Source organism: Pollicipes pollicipes, unplaced genomic scaffold, assembly GCF_011947565.3.
Source record: "Pollicipes pollicipes isolate AB1234 unplaced genomic scaffold, Ppol_2.1 Scaffold_4740;HRSCAF=5597_pilon_pilon_pilon, whole genome shotgun sequence".
Lineage (NCBI taxonomy): Eukaryota > Metazoa > Arthropoda > Thecostraca > Pollicipedomorpha > Pollicipedidae > Pollicipes > Pollicipes pollicipes.
In genome coordinates this window covers 15329964-15352613 of record NW_023596545.1, presented here as the reverse complement: position 1 = coordinate 15352613, position 22650 = coordinate 15329964, and the positions used below count along the sequence as shown (strand labels likewise).

General features: G+C 51.7%; 1 protein-coding gene across 1 annotated transcript in view; it reads right to left on the bottom strand.

Moving 5' to 3' along the window:
• Window positions 1-14704: 14704 nt before the first annotated feature.
• LOC119097968 (KH domain-containing, RNA-binding, signal transduction-associated protein 3) overlaps window positions 14705-22650 on the bottom strand; it is a gene marked incomplete at its 3' end in the record, with an annotated part of 78952 nt that continues 71006 nt past the window's right edge. Inside the window, exons 4-5 of the mRNA XM_037220905.1 lie at window positions 19190-19372; window positions 14705-14755 (exon numbers count right to left, since the gene is read on the bottom strand). Coding sequence (XP_037076800.1) covers window positions 14705-14755; window positions 19190-19372 — 234 coding nt within the window. The remainder of the gene's footprint in view (window positions 14756-19189; window positions 19373-22650) is intronic.

The window sequence follows — 22650 nt, the reverse complement described above, 5'->3', positions numbered from 1 at the left end:
AATCAACGCCGACTCATCACAATATCAGGCAAACTGCTGCCGAGGCATGCTTACATTTCCAGCCGGGTTCCGCTCTCGCAACAAAAATGCCTTTCCGCCAGGCCCTGCCATGAGGGCAAAACAACCACGCAGTTCGTATGTGGGTTCTAAACGAGAAGCCACAGATCCGTACAATGCATTTTTTAATTAGAAGGTATCGCAATACACATGTGAAGAGTGGACTGAGGAGAAGAAAAGGTCTGGATTAAATAGAACTGCTAGAGCACTAAACTAAAATTTAGGGTCAATGGAGGAATGCTACCAGTTGTCACCTTCTCCAGCCACCCACTAGATATCAGCAGAATATAAACTTAGGAAAGCGTCACCCCCTCCCCCTGAACGATCGAGAAAATGACAACATGTTATCAACAACGTTTTCCTTTATTTCAAAAGAGCACTAACATAAAATACATCAATGTGTGCAACAAGACTAAGCAGCTAAGACGGTTGGACTAAAAGACTCTAGAGCACTGCGGTAGAAAACTGTCGTGTGTACGGAGTAACCTACAGCCTGAAGAAAACGTGCTGAGGCCAGCAATGAGACCAGATACGCTTGACAGCCATTAAGGTGCGGGTCACGTGACGTGCTATATACGATCAAAGCGGCCGGGATTTTCGTGGCAGGCCATTTCAATGTAGAGCGTCACAACAACATTAATAAGCACGTTTTAGGGTAGGAAAAAGTATGGGCCAAGTGGGTCATGTAAAGGGATGAGGGAGCAAGATAGGTGGGTTAGTCAGAAGTGCCTGTTCTCCTGGGATGGAGAACACGACCCGAAGACTGTGCATACAAAGTTTCCGCAGGTGCTTGATGTACAGCGGCGCAGCGTGTCAGGCGCACACGATCACTGCCATTTAGTGAGTGGGAAAGGTACTAAATATGCTGAAACTTGAGCGCAAGGAGCGCGCGGCAAGACAATGACAGTTAAAGCAATTAAGCAAGACCAACCAGACTAATCATGTTAAGTTCTTAAAGTTTTGTTTCCCTGTTGGCATATTATGCACACGTCGTTCTACTGTCCAGCGTATTGGTGATTTTTTGTTATTTATCTATCTTGGTATTCATACCAGTTAGCATACGGTAAGCTGGCGTAAGCGGTGACACATTCGGGATTGTAAGTTGGCCCGCGGAGAACATGTTTGACGTAAGTCGGCCAGTGGTCAGCCAGTGTACATCGAGTCGGCCAGCGGTCAGCAGTGTACGGAGCTGGTCAGAGGTCAGCCAGTTACGGAGCTGGTCAGAGGTCAGCCAGTGTACATCGAGCCGGCCAGGGTCAGCGGTCAGCCGTACATCGAGCCGGCCAGCGGTCAGCCAGTGTACGGAGCTGGTCAGAGGTCAGCCAGTGTACATCGAGCCGGCCAGCGGTCAGCCAGTGTACGGAGCTGGCCAGCGGTCAGCCAGTGTACGGAGCTGGTCAGAGGTCAGCCGGTGTACATCGAGCCGGCCAGCGGTCAGCCAGTGTACGAAGCTGGTCAGAGGTCAGCCGATGTACGGAGCTGGCCAGCGTCCAGCCAGTGTACGGAGCTGGCCAGCCGGTGTACGGTAGCTGGTCAGCAGCCAGCCAGTGATGACCAGCTGTTGTGCGGTCGGTCGGTTTAGGTCAGTTGGTCAGTCGCCAGCTGGCGCACAGTGAACCAGGCGCCGGTTGACTGGTGGTAAGTCATTTGATCAGCAATCAGCTAAGGTTACCAAATATTCGCGAAATGCAAGGTTGACGGCAGCTAAATAGCCTCTGAACGAGGCGCTTGGCTGGGTTGTGCATGAGTTGAGTTATAGCTCGTTGTTTACAGTGGACGTCTCGTCACTTCCTAGGTTGTGTTGAATTGATTGATCCCGAGCTAACGGATGAAGATGAGGGTTGGATGATAAGCAAAGGCTTTGTGGGAGGAGCTTTGGCACCTGATGACTTGAATGAGTTGGTGATCAGGGTCGGCTGCTGACCAGCTTAACCACCCGCAGATAGGAGGCTCACAGTGGCTTATCTCCAGCCAGAAGCATTGACTGTCGAGCTGAATAGACCACTGAGCGTCAGATACAGGCTGAACAGCCGGCCCAAATAGCCGGCAAGATTGGGCGGGCCAGTTGGACCATTTCACCGCATTGCTCTCTATCACAATCAAGCGAGATGTCCAGCCAAGACAAGGTCAGGCTAACTTTTCCGGAGGCGACGGCAAGCGGCTGCTAAAGAGTTTTGCCGAACTGCCGCGCACCATGTCGGGCATAAGTCCGAAACTCTCTCTAGATTGAAGGAGGTGAGGTTATTGCTGGATTAGACCGGACCTGGCCGTCATGAAGGAACTGTTTTTCTGCTCCGAGTCATTCTGAGAAAATACTGCGAAATTGAAATAGACATTGCAAGCCACGACACGTGCCCGCAGAGGGAAATGTTCTTCACGGACTGTATTTCAGGAACCCGGCCTAGATCCCATTCACTAAGTTTATACGTCCAAGACGCTCAAAATTTCATCCATTTTACAAAGTTTTCATACAATCTGTCCCAATCCGACAAAGTAAACATGTTGCGATTCATCATGTTATCATTATCACATTTAGAAACGATTTAACCTACGTCACGGGTCTATGTATGATCCAATACGCTACTTCTTAAAGTAACGCTGAATCTCCAGTTTGTTCCAACCTTTGTGTACTAGCCAGGTTTTGAGTAACTGTGCACTAGTCAAGTTTGATAGCTGTAAACTTGCCAATTTCTTGCATTACAAACGTTCCTAAATGGGTTTACACAGTGTATGCCAACTGTAGTGAGCAAAAGGCCATATGTTTGATAAACTAGGTAATAATTTTCCGCATGTGAACACTTTGAACCGCAATCGATTATTTCAACCCTTGGTGAAACCGCTTTGAAAAATAAGCATCTTCAGCAACAATAATGTTACAGGCTATGTCAATGCAGTCCACATGCCGAAGGGAGACACCTATTTAAACCCATTCAAGCCTTCTCGCTGCGCACTTCCTAACCCGTCCGAGGCGCCGGCGAGAAAACCGACCAGGTCAGGAGGGCCAGAGGGTCTGGCGCCGCCCGCCTGAGACGGAGCGGGGCCGAGGCCAATCAATCTGGCCGCGGTGGCGAGCGATCAGCCGCCGTCGCTCATATCAAACGGGCGGAAGCCCTCACCATCCGCTGACAGGCAGGAGACGGGCACGCCTCGCAGGAACGGGGACGCCGCAGCACGAACCCTGCCTGCAATTTGGACATGCTCCATACGTCAATTCTGATTATCATTGCATTCCTGATAAATGGCGTAACAATATGACTATGACAGAAGCATGGGGAAGCGAGACAGGCAATGTGTCGAAGAGCAGGAGCCGTACATCTCCGTACCAAGAAACAAATGGGCCCTGGCATGTCAAAAGAGAAGAGAGCGAGAAACACCAGACTGAGACAGAGACGGAGACGGAGACGGAAACGAAGATGGAGACGGAGACGGAGACGGGGATGGAGACACGGAGACACGGAGACACGGAGGCACGGAGACACGGAGATGAAGACGAAGGCGCAGACGGAGACACGGAGACTGAGACGGAGAAGAGGAACGAGAAGGGGGAGGGGAAGGGAGAAGGGGACGAGCGAGACACGAAATCTGGGCGACGAAAGAGCTTCCCTCCTGCTGTCGCCTTCGAAGCGTCCCAAGCAGCCGTCCCACCCCAGCCATTCAGCGTGCCGCCGCGTGCCATTTCGATCTCGCGGCCGTGACTGGGGCGCAAGCCGCCCAGCGCCCGAGTCCCCGCGGTGTATTTATCACCGGATTGTGGGTCTGCCGCGCACTCGGACCCTCCATCGCCTTATGGCGCGACTGCCGCGGTTCCAGCGGCGGGCTGTCGGCATCTCACGGAGCCCCTTCCCTTGGTGCGAGATCCCACTGGTGGAGCCGGAGCCGGCCGCGAGCGAAGCCCCCTTGCCGCCACCGGCAGTTTATGGCCGATGGCCGAACACGCAGCTCCGATCAACGCTGGTTAAAAAAACTTGCTGTATGAATTAGTGCCACCATGAAGAAACTCACAAGCCAGGAATGCGTGAATTTTGAGCAACCCTCCGGTCTCCTCTAGCTTGCCAACAATTTTGCGGAGCTTTGTTGGATTTGCAAGGCTCAAAATAAAAATATGTCTTTCTACAGGTCTTTTCAACATCGTCTTGATTCAAGCTAATTGCGATAACATTAGGATTATACACTCGGGCTTAACTGTAATTAAGTGTAACTTCCTATCCAATACTGTGACCAGTTTGCAGTGACACAATGAAGAACAGCATCAGTTTGAACAAATAAAATAATGCCAAAGTATTAAAGTGCAGGTTTTCAAATTTGGATGGCACGGCAGGGCGGTTTTGTATATTTTCAAAACGTTGCTCCTCCACCATCAGTAACTAAGTAGATGCTTCTCTATCTAGTTTCAGAGTCTATTCAACTCACTGGTCATGGAATCCAGACAATCAAACACATTCCGTAATGAGCTAATATCAGAACGCAGCCCGTTCCAAACCACAGAGAAGACACGGATCAAGTAACTTCCGTGCTGCCTGATTCCTGTGTTCCAGCCGTCGCCGACCAGCCAGGTCAACGTTCAGGCAATTTTAAAAACGAGCAAGGCAAAGGACCATCCAATTCTGGAATTCACTGAGTCCCGAGATAAAGCCATTCCCCAGCCGACCAAATCCCGGGATCTGGCCGTTCTCCTCCGCCCGACGCGGACCCGAGCCGTGCATCGAGACCTCTCAGGCAAGGAGACTTAGATGAGCTCCCTACCGCAGGAAAACATGAAAGATACAAATGCAGGGCCGACGTCTCGGCAGGGCCAAAATTTCGAAGCGCAAGAAGCCCGCATTGCTGAGGATAAGAACTCATTTGTAGAGGGCTCAACTCTCTGAGCTATCTGACACAAGAGATGTAACTCTTCACACAGAGATACCTCTGCCTCGTGTTCACCATGCCCAGATGGACTTATCGGTCTTCATCTTGACTTGATCTCAAATATAATGGTCTGTAGATAACAGCCCTGGAAAAACTGATGCGATAGAAACATGACCGACATGACATGTCGTGACGTGCAATTACACAATTGTCTGCCTTACCATTTGGTTACTTGACCACACAGTTAATCCTTGGACCAACTCACAATATTTAAGAAGCACTAATAAGGGCCCCTGACAGTACATCAAGGAACTGATCGGAAGGTTGTTTGGATTTTAATGTTTTAGAAGTTTCCAGACGACACATGACAACTTGGAATTCAAACAACATACGCCTGAATGCTTAAAGAATAGCTTTTCCCTAACAAAGAAATACTGATATCAAAGGAAGCAAAATTCCTCAATGCATTCTTCCAAGAACACATTAAAAGATAACTTCAGCAAACAGTGCAAAAATGCACATGAATCAGGTCAGCTGTGTCAGATTCAATGTACTTTTGTTCCTCCTTCATTCGATTGAGTCAACACTAACATAGCATAATTCAACATCGAGTCATGTCAGAAAATGTTACTGAGCTGGGACATCATAAATGTAAACAAGACAACATTCCAACCAGCTTGCTTACATTCAAAAGGGTTTTATGTCTAAGGGGTCTTTGACAGCAAAACATTTTGCTTAAAGAAAACTAAACTTAATGAAAAGGCTTAGTTAGCTCAGTTTCGCCAGACCTCAATGTCTGGCAGAACCAGGCACTGCGGGCATGGCAGGTGAGGTAGATGGTTTGCAAAGCGCACTGCAGGGCAGATGCATGAATCGCTTAGCACGTCCGTCCTGCGGTATCTGGGGTATTTAAAACTTCTCGTGAGTGGCCTCATTTGGGTCTTCAAGCGGGCTCTGTGCTTGTGTGCCTTTGTGCGTGGGTTCTTTTATTTATGTTAATAGTGTGCTTCCTAAGTATAGTTTTTAGCATGTATTTCCTTAAATTAACAGACTTCACATTTATAACATCACTGTAACAATGGATAGCGTTTTTCTTTGAATCCATACATTGCAGTTAAACAACGTACAGGTGCTGCGTGACTACCAGTTCAAGCATGGGACATGACCTTGTTTTCCAGTCGCACCTCTCAGATATGCAGCGCACCTTTTTTCGGTGTTCGCTTAGTTGAAACTTCCAGATCACATGTTAAATGATCTTAGACTCACGGCACTCAAACTGCGTTCGCTCTCGCTGAACGGCACGGATAATACCTTCAAACTGCTGGCAGGCTAACAGCATTGTCTTATCTTTGTGCAAAACGCTTCTCGCAAATGCCCCTGACGGCTTACAATAAACAACTCCGTCACCCCAGCGGCCAGCGCGTCGCACTTTGTCACCTCTTTCAGGTTCTAGGCGCGCGTGTCAGTGCGACCTTCACGCCCTAACCTCTCAGCGATTCCCGCTTCCGCAGCGGCCAACGACAAAACACCACTCTCTCTGTTTCGGACGTGCTTGATTTCGCTGGCGGCCTGATAGACCCCTTCTGAAGAGACAGAGGCGGCGGCGACGACCGGCTGGATGCCGGGCACCTCGGTCCCGTCGCGGAGCTACTGCCCAGGTGCCAAGCTCCAGTTCAGCGACCACGGTCCCCGTCGCGGAGCTACTGCCCAGGTGCCAAGCTCCAGTTCAGCGACCACGGTCCCCGTCGCGGAGCTACTGCCCATGTGCCAAGCTCCAGTTCCAGCGCGTGGATTCGACACCTCGCCTCCGGCTGCCAAGTTGCCCGCCGGGGCGGACACAGACGCGAGCCGACGCGAGGAGCAGGCGGAACCAGCTAACTTCCGGTGTCGTCCGACATGACCCCGGAGGGCGCTAGGGAGGACGTTGCCGTCGGCGTGTTTTTCGGCCGGTGTTCTTCGCGCCGCGCGCTCAAGGACGTGAGTCTGCGCTGGGTTCCAGCTATGTGAGCACGGGAGGGTATGTTTACGACACAATGGGCGTGGTCTACCGTCGGATTTGCTTCTGCTAGATGGTCTGCCTCGTATTTGCTACTGCTCTTCCTCAGCCCGTTTAAGGTTATTGCCATAATTAGCTGTCGGCAGGGCACTGACCTTTCCGTAACTGTTGGCAGATGCACCATGACACGTGTCCGCTCAGTGAGATCATGCTTTGCATTTCGTCTGTCGGCAGACGAAACTACTCTAACATTTGTCTGTGGGGCGTAGGCTACGCACACGTCTGCCGGGACTAGCTACTCATACACCTGTCTGTTGGGAGTTAGCTGCCCAGACATGTGTCTGCTGGGACTAAGACCTGCCTGTTAGGAGTTTGCCGCCTAGACATGTGTACGCCGGAAGAAAACTGCTCAAACTCACGTCGATCTAAAGTAACTGCTCCGCCTGTCATCCATTACACCAGCTGCTCTTTCCGACGCCATCTCTTGGGGGCGCTGTTCAGCACCGCCCAAACGACCCGATACGATACCAGAGTGGGCCGAGGTTGAAGCTGTGTCGAAGTACAGCCTAATGAAATCCTTCCGCCTTTTCGACCATTCGACAAGTTTCAAGCCATGCCCGAATAATCCAGACCAGCTCTGAGCGTCCCTCCTTCTCTTCCCCCACCTTCACGGCAAATCACAGCCCACTGAGCAGTGCCTGCGGACGGGCGCGCTTCAAGCCCGGTGGAAAATAATACTAATGAGCATTAGACTAAGCATGCGGTTGACACATGCACTGTGGTTGCTTAAACACACAAGTTTGCAGTTGACACACGCCATTCTGCAGTCGAGACACACCAGGTTGGAATCTAGACTATCAGTCTGTACTCTAGACACATCAGTCTGCAGTCGAGACACGCGAGTTTGCAGTCCAGGAAGTCCACAGTCAAGATTGTTTGCAGCCGACCGCGGTCAGGACAGCCTGCAATCAAGTTAGCCGCAACTGAGGCAGTCAGCATTAAAGATAGGTTACAGTCGAGACGGTCCGTGGTTGACACAGCCTGCAGTCGAGGCAATCGATATCCCTTTTTTGCGGTCGAGACAGTCAACAGTCGAGACATTCAGCATTAAAGGCGTCTGAAGTCAAATCAGTCTTCAAGAAGGTCTGCATTTAACATACGGCCGCTGCGTAGCGTGCGTCCGCAGGCGTGTGGACGAATGTGAACCTTGCAATGTGAGAGCAGCAGCAAATCAAACCAGGGCTGTGACATTCTACACCGAAACAACGGCGATAAGTCAATTTCATCTCATCCGCTTGTAGGATGAATAATCGGCATGCTCTTGCCCCCGGCCACTGCCAGGTGCTCTCCTTGGTGCGCCGCACACAACTAGCCGGACTTTGTGTGCCGCATACAAGAAGCGCGACTTGGTATCCCGCACACAACTAGCCCGACTTGGTGCGCCGCACACAACTAGCCCGACTTTTCAAACACGTGCGTCATTTCATCCGGCGCCGTAAAACTGCTGCCATCCCGTAAGCTTGTGCCTTGGTGTGACATAACATTGGTATAATCATAACAAACACCAACCGCGCGAATCCAAACACAGAACAAGCTTGCCAAACGGCAGAAACTTGACTATCAAGCACACAGAAAAATTGTCTTATTTGCAGTTTGGGTGCCTCTATCAGCATTTCCAGCGCATCAGAAGCGTCGCAGGAGTGTACCTGCCCGCTGTCATCGCCGACGGGCAAGGCAACTGCCGACAGCACCGCTACCAACGTCTACCGCAGCTGGCCGGCCCATCCAGCTTCCGCCTTGACCCTGACAACGCGCACATAAGACGGGCTGGGGCGCGCGCATAGTCGTCCCGCAGCCATGACCCTGACAACGCGCACACAAGGCGGGCTGGGGCGCGCGCTTAGTCGTCGCGCAAGCCACCGAACAGCCAACATGGCGGCATGCAGTCCATTTGGCGCTTGTCTACGCACCGGCGGAGTTGCCTCTTGCGCAGATGGGCCGCTTTTTTGGCTTCGTGAGGCGTTGGTGACCTGGTCTCAACCTCGTTCCCGGTTTGTGTTTAGTGTTGATGCTGATCACCGTCATTGTTATCCGCTAACATGGTCCGTGGGCCCTATGTACTCAGCGGATCGCAGTGTCAAAGTCAATGAGCCAAAGGCGTATTCCTTGATTATGCAGTCCCTAACGCGACTGAACATCCGATTAAGTGAGGGTGCAAAATTCACACGGTAAATTCCATGATGAATTTTGCGTATTGTTTATTGTATGTCATTCGAGTTTAAGATAAGTCAAAAGTGTAGGTAAGATATTGATAGAGATGCATTGAAATATGTCAAAAGTGTTGGTGAGGGTATTGATAAAGATGCGCAGTCCCAGAGAAGGTCATCTGTCGAAAAAAGCGAGTGGCGCTTTTTGCTCCCGTGGCTTTCAGTGTTCCGCATACTAATTACCTTATTGCACCATAAATGCTGAAGCCACAACCACGCGTCATCTGGAACGTTATTTTTTTCTCATTTTTCGTCGACGATCGCGCTCTTAAAAGCGCTTTATGGCCGAGGCATGAAGTGGCAGCCCTATTTATTGTCATCATAACACGCATCGTTAATAAAGCGATGGGTGCATTTTCTTACGCCGCGGTGGAAAACTCCCTAAAAAATAAACGAACATTTGTACCTTTACACTCATATCGCTGCCGTTACTTCTGGTCAGGCAGCGGATAAGGATATTAGCCCGTCTGCACAGAAACTATAATCAACAGGGAGAAAAACACACCGTGGGTTAACCAAAATAGCCCGGAAACTTGTCAGGTCAATCAAAATAGCCCAGAAACTCGTCAAATCGATCAAAATAGCCGAGAAAATCGCCAGGTCGATCTCAGAACAGCCCAGAAACTTGTCAAGTTTATCAAAAAACCCAGAAACTCGTCAGGTCGAACAAAACAACCCTGAAACTCGTCAGGTTGATCAAAGCAGCATAGGAACTCGTCAGGTTGATCAAAGCAGCCCAGAAACTACACCCTGGAAGCAGCCTTGTTTCATCACCATCAACCAATACGCCACTTTACGCTCGCGGTTTTAGTCCCGTGGATTAAATTAAGATGCATCGCAAACGTGAAATGGAGAATTCTTATGTGGTTGTATATGTAGAATAAGACTTTCCGGAGTAAGCATTTACAGCTTTTTTTGATCGAACAACAAACCACGTGTTTTGCTCCTGCTTATTTCATCTTTGGCGCATGTCAGAGTTGAAATCAAATTGCGTCCCCGTCTATTAATGCTTGCATGAAAAGGGCTGTTGCGCTTCTTTCCTAAGGTTTTCCCAACACTGGCGAATCCCAGGGAGAGCGCGACGTGACCCCACCCGAGGCGGTGGAGAGGCGTCGATCTGTCCTGAAGATCTGGTTTCCGAGGTTTTACGATCTGTCCCGAAAATCTGAAGTTTCCGGGTAGCCGATGCGGCATTCGGACCCTCCAAAAGATTCGCTGTTGGAGTCTCTCTCTCTCGCAGACTACGTCCTCGAGTTCGCAGAGGGTGGCTCCTCCTGTCACACCAACTTGAACGGGACGGCCACGGCCCACAGTAGCGCGCTGTTGACTGGTGCTTCGCGAGGATCCGATCAGTCGTTCGGGCCCCGGTCCGAGCTGCCCACGATGGAGCTGGTGCTACCGCTGAGAGCTCTCGAATGCCACCACTGACAGATACGACGTTTAGGGAAGGGGCAAACGGCCATCCCATCCAAACATCGAAAAAGCAGAGCCCTTTACGGTAGGGCGTATTGTTTGGGTAGCTACGTCCCCTATAAGCATTGTTCGCGAGTTGCCCTCCTCCCCACTCGACGACCTTCCATCCGTGGCTCCTCAGCCTGACCGGGCAACAGCTGGCTGGTGCAGACGACTCTTCCGTCCGTGGCTCCTCAGCCTGACCGGGCAACAGCTGGCTGGTGCAGACGACTCTTCCGTCCGTGGCTCCTCAGTCCGACCGGGCAACAGCTGGCTGGTGCAGACGACTCTTCCATCCGTGGCTCCTCAGCCTGACCGGGCAACAGCTGGCTGGTGCAGACGACTCTTCCGTCCATGGCTCCTCAGCCTGACCGGACAACAGCTGGCTGGTGCAGACGACTCTTCCGTCCGTGGCTCCTCAGCCTGACCGGGCAACAGCTGGCTGGTGCAGACGACTCTTCCATCCGTGGCTCCTCAGCCTGACCGGGCAAACAGCTGGCTGGCGCAGACGACTTTTCCATCCGTGGCTCCTCAGTCCGACCGGGCAACAGCTGGCTGGTGCAGACGACTCTTCCGTCCGTGGCTCCTCAGCCTGACCGGGCAACAGCTGGCTGGTGCAGACGACTCTTCCGTCCGCGGCTCCTCAGCCTGACCGGGCAACAGCTGGCTGGTGCAGACCACACTGGCCGGCTTAATTAGGTCCTCTCCTGGCGCTGAGAGCTAATGAGCTGACACCGATACATACTTGTCCGAATGGATCGGTGACGGTAGTCGGACAGCAGCAGGGGCGGGGGGCCAGAGGAGGGCCGCCACAGTGCAGCCGACGGGGGCTATGATGGGGTGTTGCCATTGGCTTCCCACACTAGCAATATCATGCTCAATCGAGGATTGGAGCGTAATGTGCTTAGTTGGGCACGCAGAAATGCGACAGCGGTGAGTTTTCGTGGACAAAACAAGGCTGTGCGTAAAACAGCAAAAAATAATGCTTGTTAAGGCAAGCATTTGGGACTTGATTTTTTGGGGAGTGGGAGAATTGCGCTGATATTAACAAAATCAATTTTTCTATAATTCAGTGAAAAAGAGTTAAGTATTGTTTTCCCTCGGAAAACCTGTGAATAACCAGTGTTATTCAATCAATCCTCACTTCTAAATGTCAGCGTAGCATCACTGTACGGTCGTGGATAGAGGTGGGAGCACGAAAAAGGAACTGATACTGTTTAAACGAATGTGCATACAACCCTCTGGCCACACACTTTTGCAGTAACCAACACTTACCTTCAGGGCTTATGAACGCATCTGGAAGATCGTAGGAACTTTCCACAGCGAAGCTGAAACGTACAATCCAAAACTGTCATATAGTTACGCTATACCTCTCCACGCAGATAGGTTCTCACCGCAAAGGTTCTCACCTCATAGACACGGGACACTTCAATATCGGCCGGACATCGAGCTCAGATGTCCGTCCAAATACGGATGTACCGTTACGCTTTAGTCATGCAATGTGCTGACGTCGGAGTACTTGGAATGTGGCCATTCAATGCAGGACTAAACAAGCCATCTCAGATAAGATCCGACCGCAGATCAGATCGTAGGTCAGATCGCAGGTCGGATCGCGAGTCAAATCGCAGACAAGCGCAGCAGTTCAATTGATTGCAACATTTAAAAGCAGCTCAAACAAGTCGTTTAATTCCACGCGTAGCTGTAGCACAGTATCTCTCGTCTCACTGGATACTGCCTGTTTTGTTTCAGGAGATGGTCGCAATGCGATCCTGGTTTTCTTAAAGGTCTCCATCAATCTGGCCCATTCCGGTTCGGGCCCGCTCCTCCCCCACCCGTCGGCCATTTGATCTGGGAACCCATTGATCTTTCGCAGCTCCTGACATTTCATGACAGACGTGGGTTCCGTTTGACTTTCTGGAGGACACTTCGACCACCTTAACAGCCACCCATCCGTCCAGACGTCATGGGTGGAGCATGCTGAGAGGAGCTGATTGGTGCGGCTCAGCTGCCGGAACGAGAATCCTTGAATGGCGACAGGTCAAAGTTGGGCTAATTTAAACGAAAGTTAGCGTGACAGGTGCAACAACTGTCTTGTCACATTACCAGCCCATGCCAGTTTTAAACACCAGCTAACATGGTTCGCCATCATCGCTAGTCAGCATTAGCACACGCTCGGGTGGCGGGCAATTTGAGCCCCCCAATGTTCTCTTTTCTGGAATGCTTTCCGGACAGCGCGGCGTCGCCGCGTCAAATTTGACATACTTGTAGGCAATTGAAAACCGTATGTTATGGCATAAATAAATGAATCGCATCTTGTAAGGTCACTGACCTATGACAAGTGAGTTAGACCGTGGTTGTCAGCAAAGGCCATTTCCAGGGAATCGTTCAATCTGATGCGACGACAGTGTTGGACAAAGCCATGCATGTCTGAAATAGTTTCATGGGCAATGCGCCAATTGAGTTAAGAATGACAACAAATTCTTAGTGACCTAGGGCCAGGTATGAAGGCCACTCCGAGGCCAAAACTAACCTGCCTTTTTGCTCAAAAGTTTTGGGGTAGCTTTTTGTTCTCATTTTGTGTTTATTAAGGACAGAGACCGCAAAATTCCTGTTCCATGTGCTTTTTAAAGGTCAAATGAGGCCACTGACCTAAAATAACCCAGATCAATTTTTTCAGGAACACACCACCTAGCGTACTCCTTGACGCCTCTTTGAATGACAAAATGGGAACATTCTCGTAGGTTATTGGCATCTTGACCTTCTTAATGTAAAAAATCACTAACCCTCATGAAAACAATTGACCTTTGGCTTAGAACTGGGATCTAGGTTTACGGTGGTCATATGAGAAGGTCTGGGGTACTTTAGACAGTTATTTGGAGTTTGACCTTGTTTGACCTTATTCGACCTCTAGGCCACAAATATCGTTCAGATACGGGGAAACTCATCCTGTGAACTTGGTGTTTCTAGCTTTATTAGTTTTTGAGATATCAGAGAGACCAACTGTCCCCCCCCCCCTCCCATCCCACCCGAGCGAAGCGTATCCAACCGGCCATTCGGGTGCGTATTAAACAAGTAAGCGGACACAATATCTAAAGACTGGTTTCAGACCACTCAGCCCGTGGGCAAACAGTATTTGTTTGTCCTGCCTAAAGCGTTGTAAATTTGACCTAAAACAGCTAACCCGGATCTTTTATAGACCTTGGGATCACGTTTCCATCGACATATTTGGGCTGGAAAGTGCAGAATACCACGATGAGCGAATCGATTATGTACAGAATCCGATTCCAATATAGAAAGGAAACGCATCAGTAAAAAATCCTAGTCCCGTGTTCATCAGCTATGCCTGGGGGCATGTCATGCAACGCGCAGCTATGTTCTTTAGGTGAAATGATTATCTCCCGCCAGGGGCATAGTTTTGCAACAGTATTTGGGGAGGAAGGAAGACTCAACAGTGGAAAAATGACGCAGCCTTCCCCGAAATAGCCCAAACCAACGGGTTTCTCCTAAAATTCGACCAGGATCTCAAAGTTGGCGGTCTGGAGCTCAGGAATAGGGGGGGGGGGGGCACCCCTTAACTAAATGGGAAACCTCACCCCGACTCCCGCTATAGTTAGAAAGCTTCAGTCTCAAAGCCTCTTAACGAACGCAGGTTTTAGTTAAGCCATTTTCGGTTGGGTATTATGGACTTATTAGGCGTACATTACGCCCGCGCTGGCAGCAAACCAAAGTACTTAAACACTCTGGAAATCGCAACCCTGTTTACGGCCACCTAGCGCGCCCTCGAGTGGCTCCCCTCCAGTGCCTGCATTAGTTCCACTCATTTTGACACCAGCCTCCGCAGGACAGCAACGTCGACGAGCCGGCGTGGCGTCGGAAGCACGAGCTGTCGGTCCGTTCGCGCGCGACCGAGAGGCCGACGGGCCGCGTTCGTGACCGAGAGGCAGCATCGCTCACGCCGCCACCGTGCCGCAAAACACTCACCTTCTGCTGTCGACGCCCTTGGCGATGCGCGCGCCCTCGGAGATGAGCCGAGCTCGGTCCAGGATATTGAGCACCCTGGTGCCGCTGCGGAGGCGTTCCCTGCGAACGGCGCCAGCGCTCGCGGCAACAGCGCGCCGTCAAATTCGTCCGAACCCTGCGACGCATGGAGCGGAGTTGAAGCGGAGGGGGGGGGGGGAGGCAACACTGCACATCACGTGGACATGCAGGGTTGAGTAGGGGAGCGTCGGATCCCTGTACGGCAATCAGAGAGCGTGCAGTTGGAGTTGATGCAGCTCCTATACAGCGCTACAAGAGGTGGGTTATCATGTTATGATGCAGGCAAACCGGCGCTCCCACGAACGTCTCACTTCCCATGTCAATTGTATTGCAGACAAATCTAAACACCGAATTAAATGAGCTTTTGATCCTCCATCTCATGGTCAGAGATCAGGCACGATGTCTGAGCTATGCGAAGTAGCCGAGGCGATTGTGCGAGAACATCTTCATAACCAAAAATGTGTGCCATTCGACAGGCTCCCATTCCTAGTTTGTTTCAAAATCATAGAGACGTAGCAGCCGGTCAACAAAGTCCGAAATTTAAAAAAGGTAATTAGGGTTTTTAAGCGTCAGCAGCAAGAAAGGAAAATCCTAAGCTTCGATGACCCGAGGATCCACAAAGTTCTTAATTCGCAAGTACTTGCATGTTGATTTCCGACAACTCGACTACGCTGTGTGAATGGTGTGCTTCAACGTGCTAGCAATTTTCTCCTGTGCTCGCCAGCATTTCAATGCCTATCTTTTACGTTGGGCCCTCCGGCCAAAATTTACCGTATTTTCTGCGATCGCTTCTTCTGTCGCTTAGGATCGCAGGCATTCATGACCATGATCCAATCCAAAATCAGTCCGGCAGAAATGTCAAAGGTTTGGAGGACACTTGTTAGTGGTATCCTTGCTGTAATCTTTGCGCAATCAGATTTTCGCTGGCCGATCTTGAAACCTTCCTTGCGTTACAAAAACAGCTGAGCGCTCATTTTCCGTTTCAGGTTTTCTTTGGAGGGGACAATTTTTAACAGGTCCCTTCATTCAACTTTGCTCCCCCCCCCCCCCCCTCCTTACCGAGACTCAGGCTACGTCCCGGAAGGGAACCGACTCTCAGAAGAAAATTCAAGTGAATCTTTTAAAATCAAGTGAGCGGAGTTCAGTGAACTTTATTTTGAAGAGCAGGTCCACATCCACTTGAGATCAGAGGGCCTGGCGACGCGAGTCTGCTCCCCTCCCCCCCCCCTACATCCCCCTTGAGGCATCCCCATGGGGAGGGCCTGGCGACGCGAGTCTGCTCCCCTCCCTCCGCGGCATCCCCTTGGGGTCAGGGGGCCTGGCGACACGAGTCTGCTCCCCTCCCCCCGCTGCATCCCCTTGGGGTCAGGGGCCTGGCGACGCGAGTCTGCTCCCCTCCCCCGCGGCATCCCCTTGGGGTCAGAGGGCCTGGCGACGCGAGTCTGCTCCCCTCCCCGCGGCATCCCCTTGGGTCAGGGGCCTGGCGACGCGAGTCTGCTCCCCTCCCTCCGCGGCATCCCCTTGGGGTCAGGGGCCTGGCGACGCGAGTCTGCTCCCCTCCCCCGCGGCATCCCCTTGGGGTCAGGGGCCTGGCGACACGAGTCTGCTCCCCTCCCCCGCGGCATCCCCTTGGGTCAGAGGGCCTGGCGACGCGAGTCTGCTCCCCTCCCCCGCTGCATCCCCTTGGGGTCAGAGGGCCTGGCGACGCGAGTCTGCTCCCCTCCCCCCGCTGCATCCCCTTGGGGTCAGGGGCCTGGCGACACGAGTCTGCTCCCCTCCCCCGCGGCATCCCCTTGGGGTCAGAGGGCCTGGCGACGCGAGTCTGCTCCCCTCCCTCCGCGGCATCCCCTTGGGGTCAGAGGGCCTGGCGACGCGAGTCTGCTCCCCTCCCCCGCGGCATCCCCTTGGGGTCAGAGGGCCTGGCGACGAGTCTGCTCCCCTCCCCCGCGGCATCCCCTTGGGGTCAGAGGGCCTGGCGACGCGAGTCTGCTCCCCTCCCTCCGCGACATCCCCTTGGGGTCAGGGGGCCTGGCGACGCGAGTCTGCTCCCCTCCCTCCGCGGCATCCCCTTGGGGTCAGGGGGCCTGGCGACGCGAGTCTGCTCCCCCTCCCCCGCTGGCAGCATCTCCGAAGAATTGCTGGATCCGCCACTGTCCGGGGTAAAATGTGCAGGAAAGCACTTCATGTATCGCATTTTCAGGATCCGGTGCAGTCTGCTCTGGCTGGCCTGGATCCAATCCGCCCACCAATCCGCTTTTCTCATCCCTCTCAATCCAATCCGGTTCGGACCGAAAGAAAAAACTCGTCATTTGGGTCTCTTAGAACCCGCTTCCCCATGAAGAACTTTTAAAGTTCTAACAGCGAAGTTGGTTCATCTCGGTATCTTAAATCTAAGGTATTGGTTAATTTTTACCGGAAAAATGTGCAAAAGTTGCCAAAACGAGTGGGTAAGATGCCCAAAACAGCTTGTTACCAGTTGGGAATAAAACTTCTCATGAAATGCTTTGCTTTGCACTTTTGCATTTTTATTTGAGGTGTAAATCGACGACCTTGGGTGACATCATATTCAGCCTCGTTAACTTTCCGGCTTTCTGTGCAGGTTCTTGGAGCTTCTAAATCGTTGTATGAGAATCTTAGGTATACAAACGCATTGCTGGCACCCAATCTGCGGATGGTTTATGAAAGTGGGAGTAAAATAGATGCGACACAAATCATTAAGTACCTACCTAATCCCAAAAGTTTTTGTCTGGATCTTACGAGCATCTAACTCACAGCAAGCAGCCAACTGCTGGGTGAAAAAGCTGGCTTTGGGCCCTGGCTATAGAGGCCAACATGCCCATTCTTTGGGATACATTAATCTGGGAGTGGATAAAAAATCATCCGTCAGGATGCAGCAATCTTTGCTCTGGTAGACACCTATAAATGGATCAGCTAACGTAGCATACTTAAATTAAAACTGGTTCTAAACTAAAAGAACTTGGCTGACTAAGTAAGCAGAACATATGGTGTTGCCATTGAGTTAATCCTTTTTGGTATTTCTCAGAGAAGAGCTGGGATTGCGAAACTGTGCGGTGTCTGCCAACCGAGCATGCCTCGGCCCAGTCGTTCAAATCTGAAATGCAATGTTACCCAGTGAAGTTAAATGGCATTGCTGACAACATCAGGAGGAATGGTAGCTATGCTATGATAACAACAGCTATCAGAGTGCCACTCGCTTATATCAATTTGTCAATGTAATCTGTTCATCAGAAGATTTGCTTGTGGAATATATGGCTAAGTTATGTACTGTGCAGCCTGTTTGTGCATCGTTTGAAACTGAAACTATTTTTCTGTTGGTTTGAAGGTTCTTTTCCGAGTTGACGTCTTCATTGGGAATTTCAGGGACTTTAAATGATGACGTCCATTTGGTTGGCTTTCAATCCATCTAATCCGTGGGAGGCTGGTGGGTTTGGACAGCCGGACCGGTCCTACCTAATGTTTTGGTGCAAACTTTTGGTCCCGTGCAGCCCGGCCGGCGGATTGAGCCAATCCGCGACAAGCTCCAACGTGCAGGTGCGTCCGGGAAGGAATGCCGCTCCTTTATAGCTTGAAGGTAATGAATTATTACGTGTTAGCAACGACGAAGGAGCAAATATTCTCTTATGGCTACCTAAACATGAAATGGGTGTTGCGCTTGGTGAAGTTCTTGAACAAGCTGATGTCTGATTAAAAAAGTTTGTCTTGGATAATTCTGGTTTTCGCATTCAATTAGCATCAGGTAGGTTTGAAGCATCGTGAACCTTCAAAAACACGTAAACATACGAGAACAAGTACTTAACAACTACGTGGCGTCTTGTGTTCAATGAAAAATTTCTACGCCAATTATGCAAGGAATTAATGTTCCAACGACGTGATCAAAATCTTCCTTAAGGCACTGTATTACGTGCGGGCCTTCTGGGATTTAATTTCAAATCAGTAATCATGCAGATGACGCCTTACTAAGTTCCTTTGACCTCAATCTGCGCGCTGATTGGGTGCCGACAGCTTGCCACAGCCAGGAACTCGGTCTTGTTGAACAGAACAACCTCGCCAGCTTGCCGACTTAATTTGTGTTTCTGAGAACGCTTGAGTGGGCTTTAATGAAAAGACTTTCCAGCAATCGTCACTTACAAGATCTGGCGAGCACCAGACGGGGTGTCTCTGGGTGCAGTAACGCTGCGAGGGCTGGAGCTGTCGCTCAGGGTCACACACGGAGGGAGCTAAGCACTGTACGGTCATCTGGACCAGCACAAATTCGGGAAGGCGCAAGGAACATGATTGAACCACATATAGGCAGAAGTTGTCCAAGGTGAGTGCTTTAAGCTTTTGGGTATTCTGCTAACAGCGGCGCAAGAGATGTAGATCTTTAATACTCAGGCTCGTTCATGAGGTGGCGTGCAGCTCTCCTGTCTGTGAAAGTGAGAGGATTCTGCGCATCTTCCCCTGCTGTCCTTGGCAGGAAAGGCAGAGCCCGCCTGCCCAGGAAAGTAAAAGCACCAGAGGGAGGCCTCACCTTGGAGTCGTCCTCAGCGGGGGCTGCGCAGCTCTCCTGTCCTGGGGAGGCGCCGGACACCGTCTCCTCCGGCTCGAGTCCGGTCGTCTCGCGCGCCTCCAGACCGGGCGGCGGCGGCCGCACCTCAGCTCGGTCCTCCTTCAGCCCCAGTCGCTTCATCTCCTGCATCTGCTCCTGGCGGATCTGTGGCAGGTCACGGATGGCGGTGAAGCCTCTGCCGCGTCTGCGCGCTGCTGAGGAACGCCTGGACGGCCGAGGGGGTGCGAATTGAGACGGGCAGCACAGATGATGGGTAATGCGTAGACGACAGTGATATGAACTGAGCATTATCCACAAGCAACAAATTTGCAGCATATTTTGACTGCAAGGACCTCAGGACTTCCAACGAAACTCAGATATATAAGCAAGTGACATTATGTAAAATTACCCCCGAATCAGGCCACTCCTGCATCAGCTGAAATACATCACAATTTTTCGAGCGCATGACACATTAATTATCAAGACATGCAAAGCGGAAGCGTGTTCCAGTGCTCTTGAAACTTATTTGGGGATAAATGACTGGCGCTATCAGTGGTCTCCAAATGGCACGAAGTGTCTCATCACTCACAAGCCGCGGCGCAGAGCGCAGCCCCGGGCAGTGATCCTCAATTTCCGAACTCGTCGGGGCGCTAACTTACAGCTCAAGCGCAGCTCCTCGTCAGTTTGGTTGAGTTACACGCCGGTGCAGACGGTGCAGCACTCTGCTCGGCTCGGACGTAAAGGCGTGAGGGCTTATTGGGTGAGCAGCGCTGCCTGTTTAGCTGGGGTCGCGTGGGTTGCCTTGCTTCTTTTCGTCAGCTTTATATCTTGCATCTGCGTTTATTTTACTCGAGACGCTCTCAATGCCTGGAGTTTTACCGCATAAAAACACATCTAACATCGATATTCTTGGTACATTTCTCTACTGCACCTGGCTGCAGTTCTAAAACAGCGAAATAAAGATCACACATTTACTAATACTTGGCTTCGCAACCAAAAAATAAACCTGTAAAATCAACTTTAGATGTCACCATTCACCTAGCTCGCACCAGCAACTGCTAATATCACGTCTTCCAACATTATCGTTGGACAACAACCCCCAAGGCAACTATGAGCGGCGGATCAAGCCATAAATGATACCATTTTTTCAGAGAAATGACGTTCACTGAGACAAAATCTCTACACCCGATCCCCAAACACGCTCGTAATGCTGTTGAATGCGGGGAGTGAAGCAGATGAAGCGGACTAGAGGCACTCTATCTAATGCAGAAAATCTGATTGGCTCATGTGCTTAATGCAATATGAAATGCACCCTTTCCAACTCTCCAATATCACGGGTGGCAGTTATATACTACCGTAACTCGCTGATAACAAGAACATTAATTATGACCAATGTGTGCCAAACTACGGCTTCGACGACAACGCCACCACGCTGTTCCTGGGTTGGTGAATTAGTTATGTCCGTACCTGACTGCGGGGATTTCAAAACCCATTTGGCACCGCAACATCTAAGAACTGTGCAAACTTGCCGTCCGTCATGCAGGTTTAACAGGCTCGAAGCGATCCCAATCATAGCGAGCCTATCGCTCTGGCGAAAGCAAACCGCAAGCGCGCAAAAATTATCTGTCCACTGCGCTACGGAATCGGCTGGCGGCCTTACCAAATATCCAATGTTTCCAAACTAACCGCCTGTCCCGACCCTTGGCTGTGCCCTGAAAGCGCATTGATCTCAGTCCGCGCTTAAACAGCGGCCTCTCTGACAGGCCTAAACTCGGCGCCACTCTATTTGTTAGCTCGGTAAACAGACGACTGCTGCGGGCGCTTCCACACAGCTGGAGGTCGATCAGGCTTCACCGGGGGCGGGGCTCGACTGTAGGCGCCGTCCAACTCGGCAATCCGGGACCAGCTACAGCAACCGCCTGTTTCAAGCTGTTTGACTTCCATACAGCTGGAGACGACCAGGGTTCACCAAGGGCGGGGCTCGACTGTAGGCGCCCTCCAACTCGGCAATTGGGGACCAGCCACAACAACCATCTGGTTCGAGCCGCTTCGAAGCCATGCCGTGTCAGCATACGCTGCAAAGGCTGCTGCTGCTGAGAAGCCGCTGTAGTAATCGAAAGGTCCCGGGTCCACCATGAACCACTGTATGCTTGCCTGGTGCTGCAGATCAACCGGCGCGGCAAGCGCGGCGGCCTGTCAATTTTAGCAGTTATCCAACCCTTGGTTACCCGACCCATGCTTGGTTACCCGATCCGTGCTTGGTTACCCGACCCGTGTTTGGTTACCTGATCCGTGATGGGTTACCCGACCCGTGCCTAGTTACCTGATCCGTGCTGGGTTACCCGATCCGTGTTTGGTTACTCGACCCGTGCTTGGTTACGCGATCCGTGCTTGGTTACCCGACCCGTGTTTGGTTCCGAACGCAGTCAAAGTTGACTTCAGAATCAATATCTCGCAGTCTACGAGGAATGTATTGGATTGGATTAAGTGGATTTGATTTGACTGAATGGGTTGCAATGCTATGAAAGGTAAGCATGTGAATGCTTCTATATAACCGGGTTATCTTCTATGCTGCTGTCCCCGGATTTGAATCTTTGAAGTCGATTCGGGAACTGACCGTTCCTCCGAGTCGGAGTCGAAATCGACTCATAACTGTGCTGTGCCGCCCGGGGCAGAAACCAAAATTCGACCTGAGTCGCCGTGGGTCGCAATCGACTCCAAGAAGCGGAACCGCTCGACACCGCCCAATACATCGAGTCTGATATTAACTCCAGGTCGCATGTACGCTGGTTCCGCTCTTGCACTACTAGTTCGACCCCCAGGGCAAGCGACAAGAAGTATCTCTATGATATCCATGACCTGTATTTGACAGACGCTTGGCAAGATTTCTCTACGAATGACCCAAGCTCACGATAAAGCGGAGGCAATCAGAGATAATTCCCTGCCACGCCTAGGCATGTCTGTAATTCCACCCCAACATCTGAGATATGATTCGCACGTACTCTCCAACTGTGGTCAGGGTGTGCTCTCCACACGCCGCTGTCCCAGCCGTCTGTCAACCGCAGCTGACAAGCCCACCTCCGACACCATCGTTGGAGTCCCGTCCTGCGCGCGACCCAAGGAGTGATCCTGGCGAGCCGCACGCATCGATGTCCGATATACAGCGCCGTCACGCCGGGGCCGAACAAACAGCGCCAGACAAAGCGGAGGCGTGCAGTTAGCCGGCGGTGGCGCTCGGTCGCCAGCACCCTCCCTTGTGCCGCCCGGTCGGGTTCAATGGGCCGCTGACGGCCGATAACCGGCCCAGCGGACCCACCTGGCCCGCCGCCAGCCAGCGACGCCCGCCACCGATCCGGCCTGGGCGGCGTGGTGCACCTGGTACGACCGCGTCTGGGAGGAGTGCACTGGTCCGACCGCGTCTGGGAGGAGTGCACTTGGTCCGG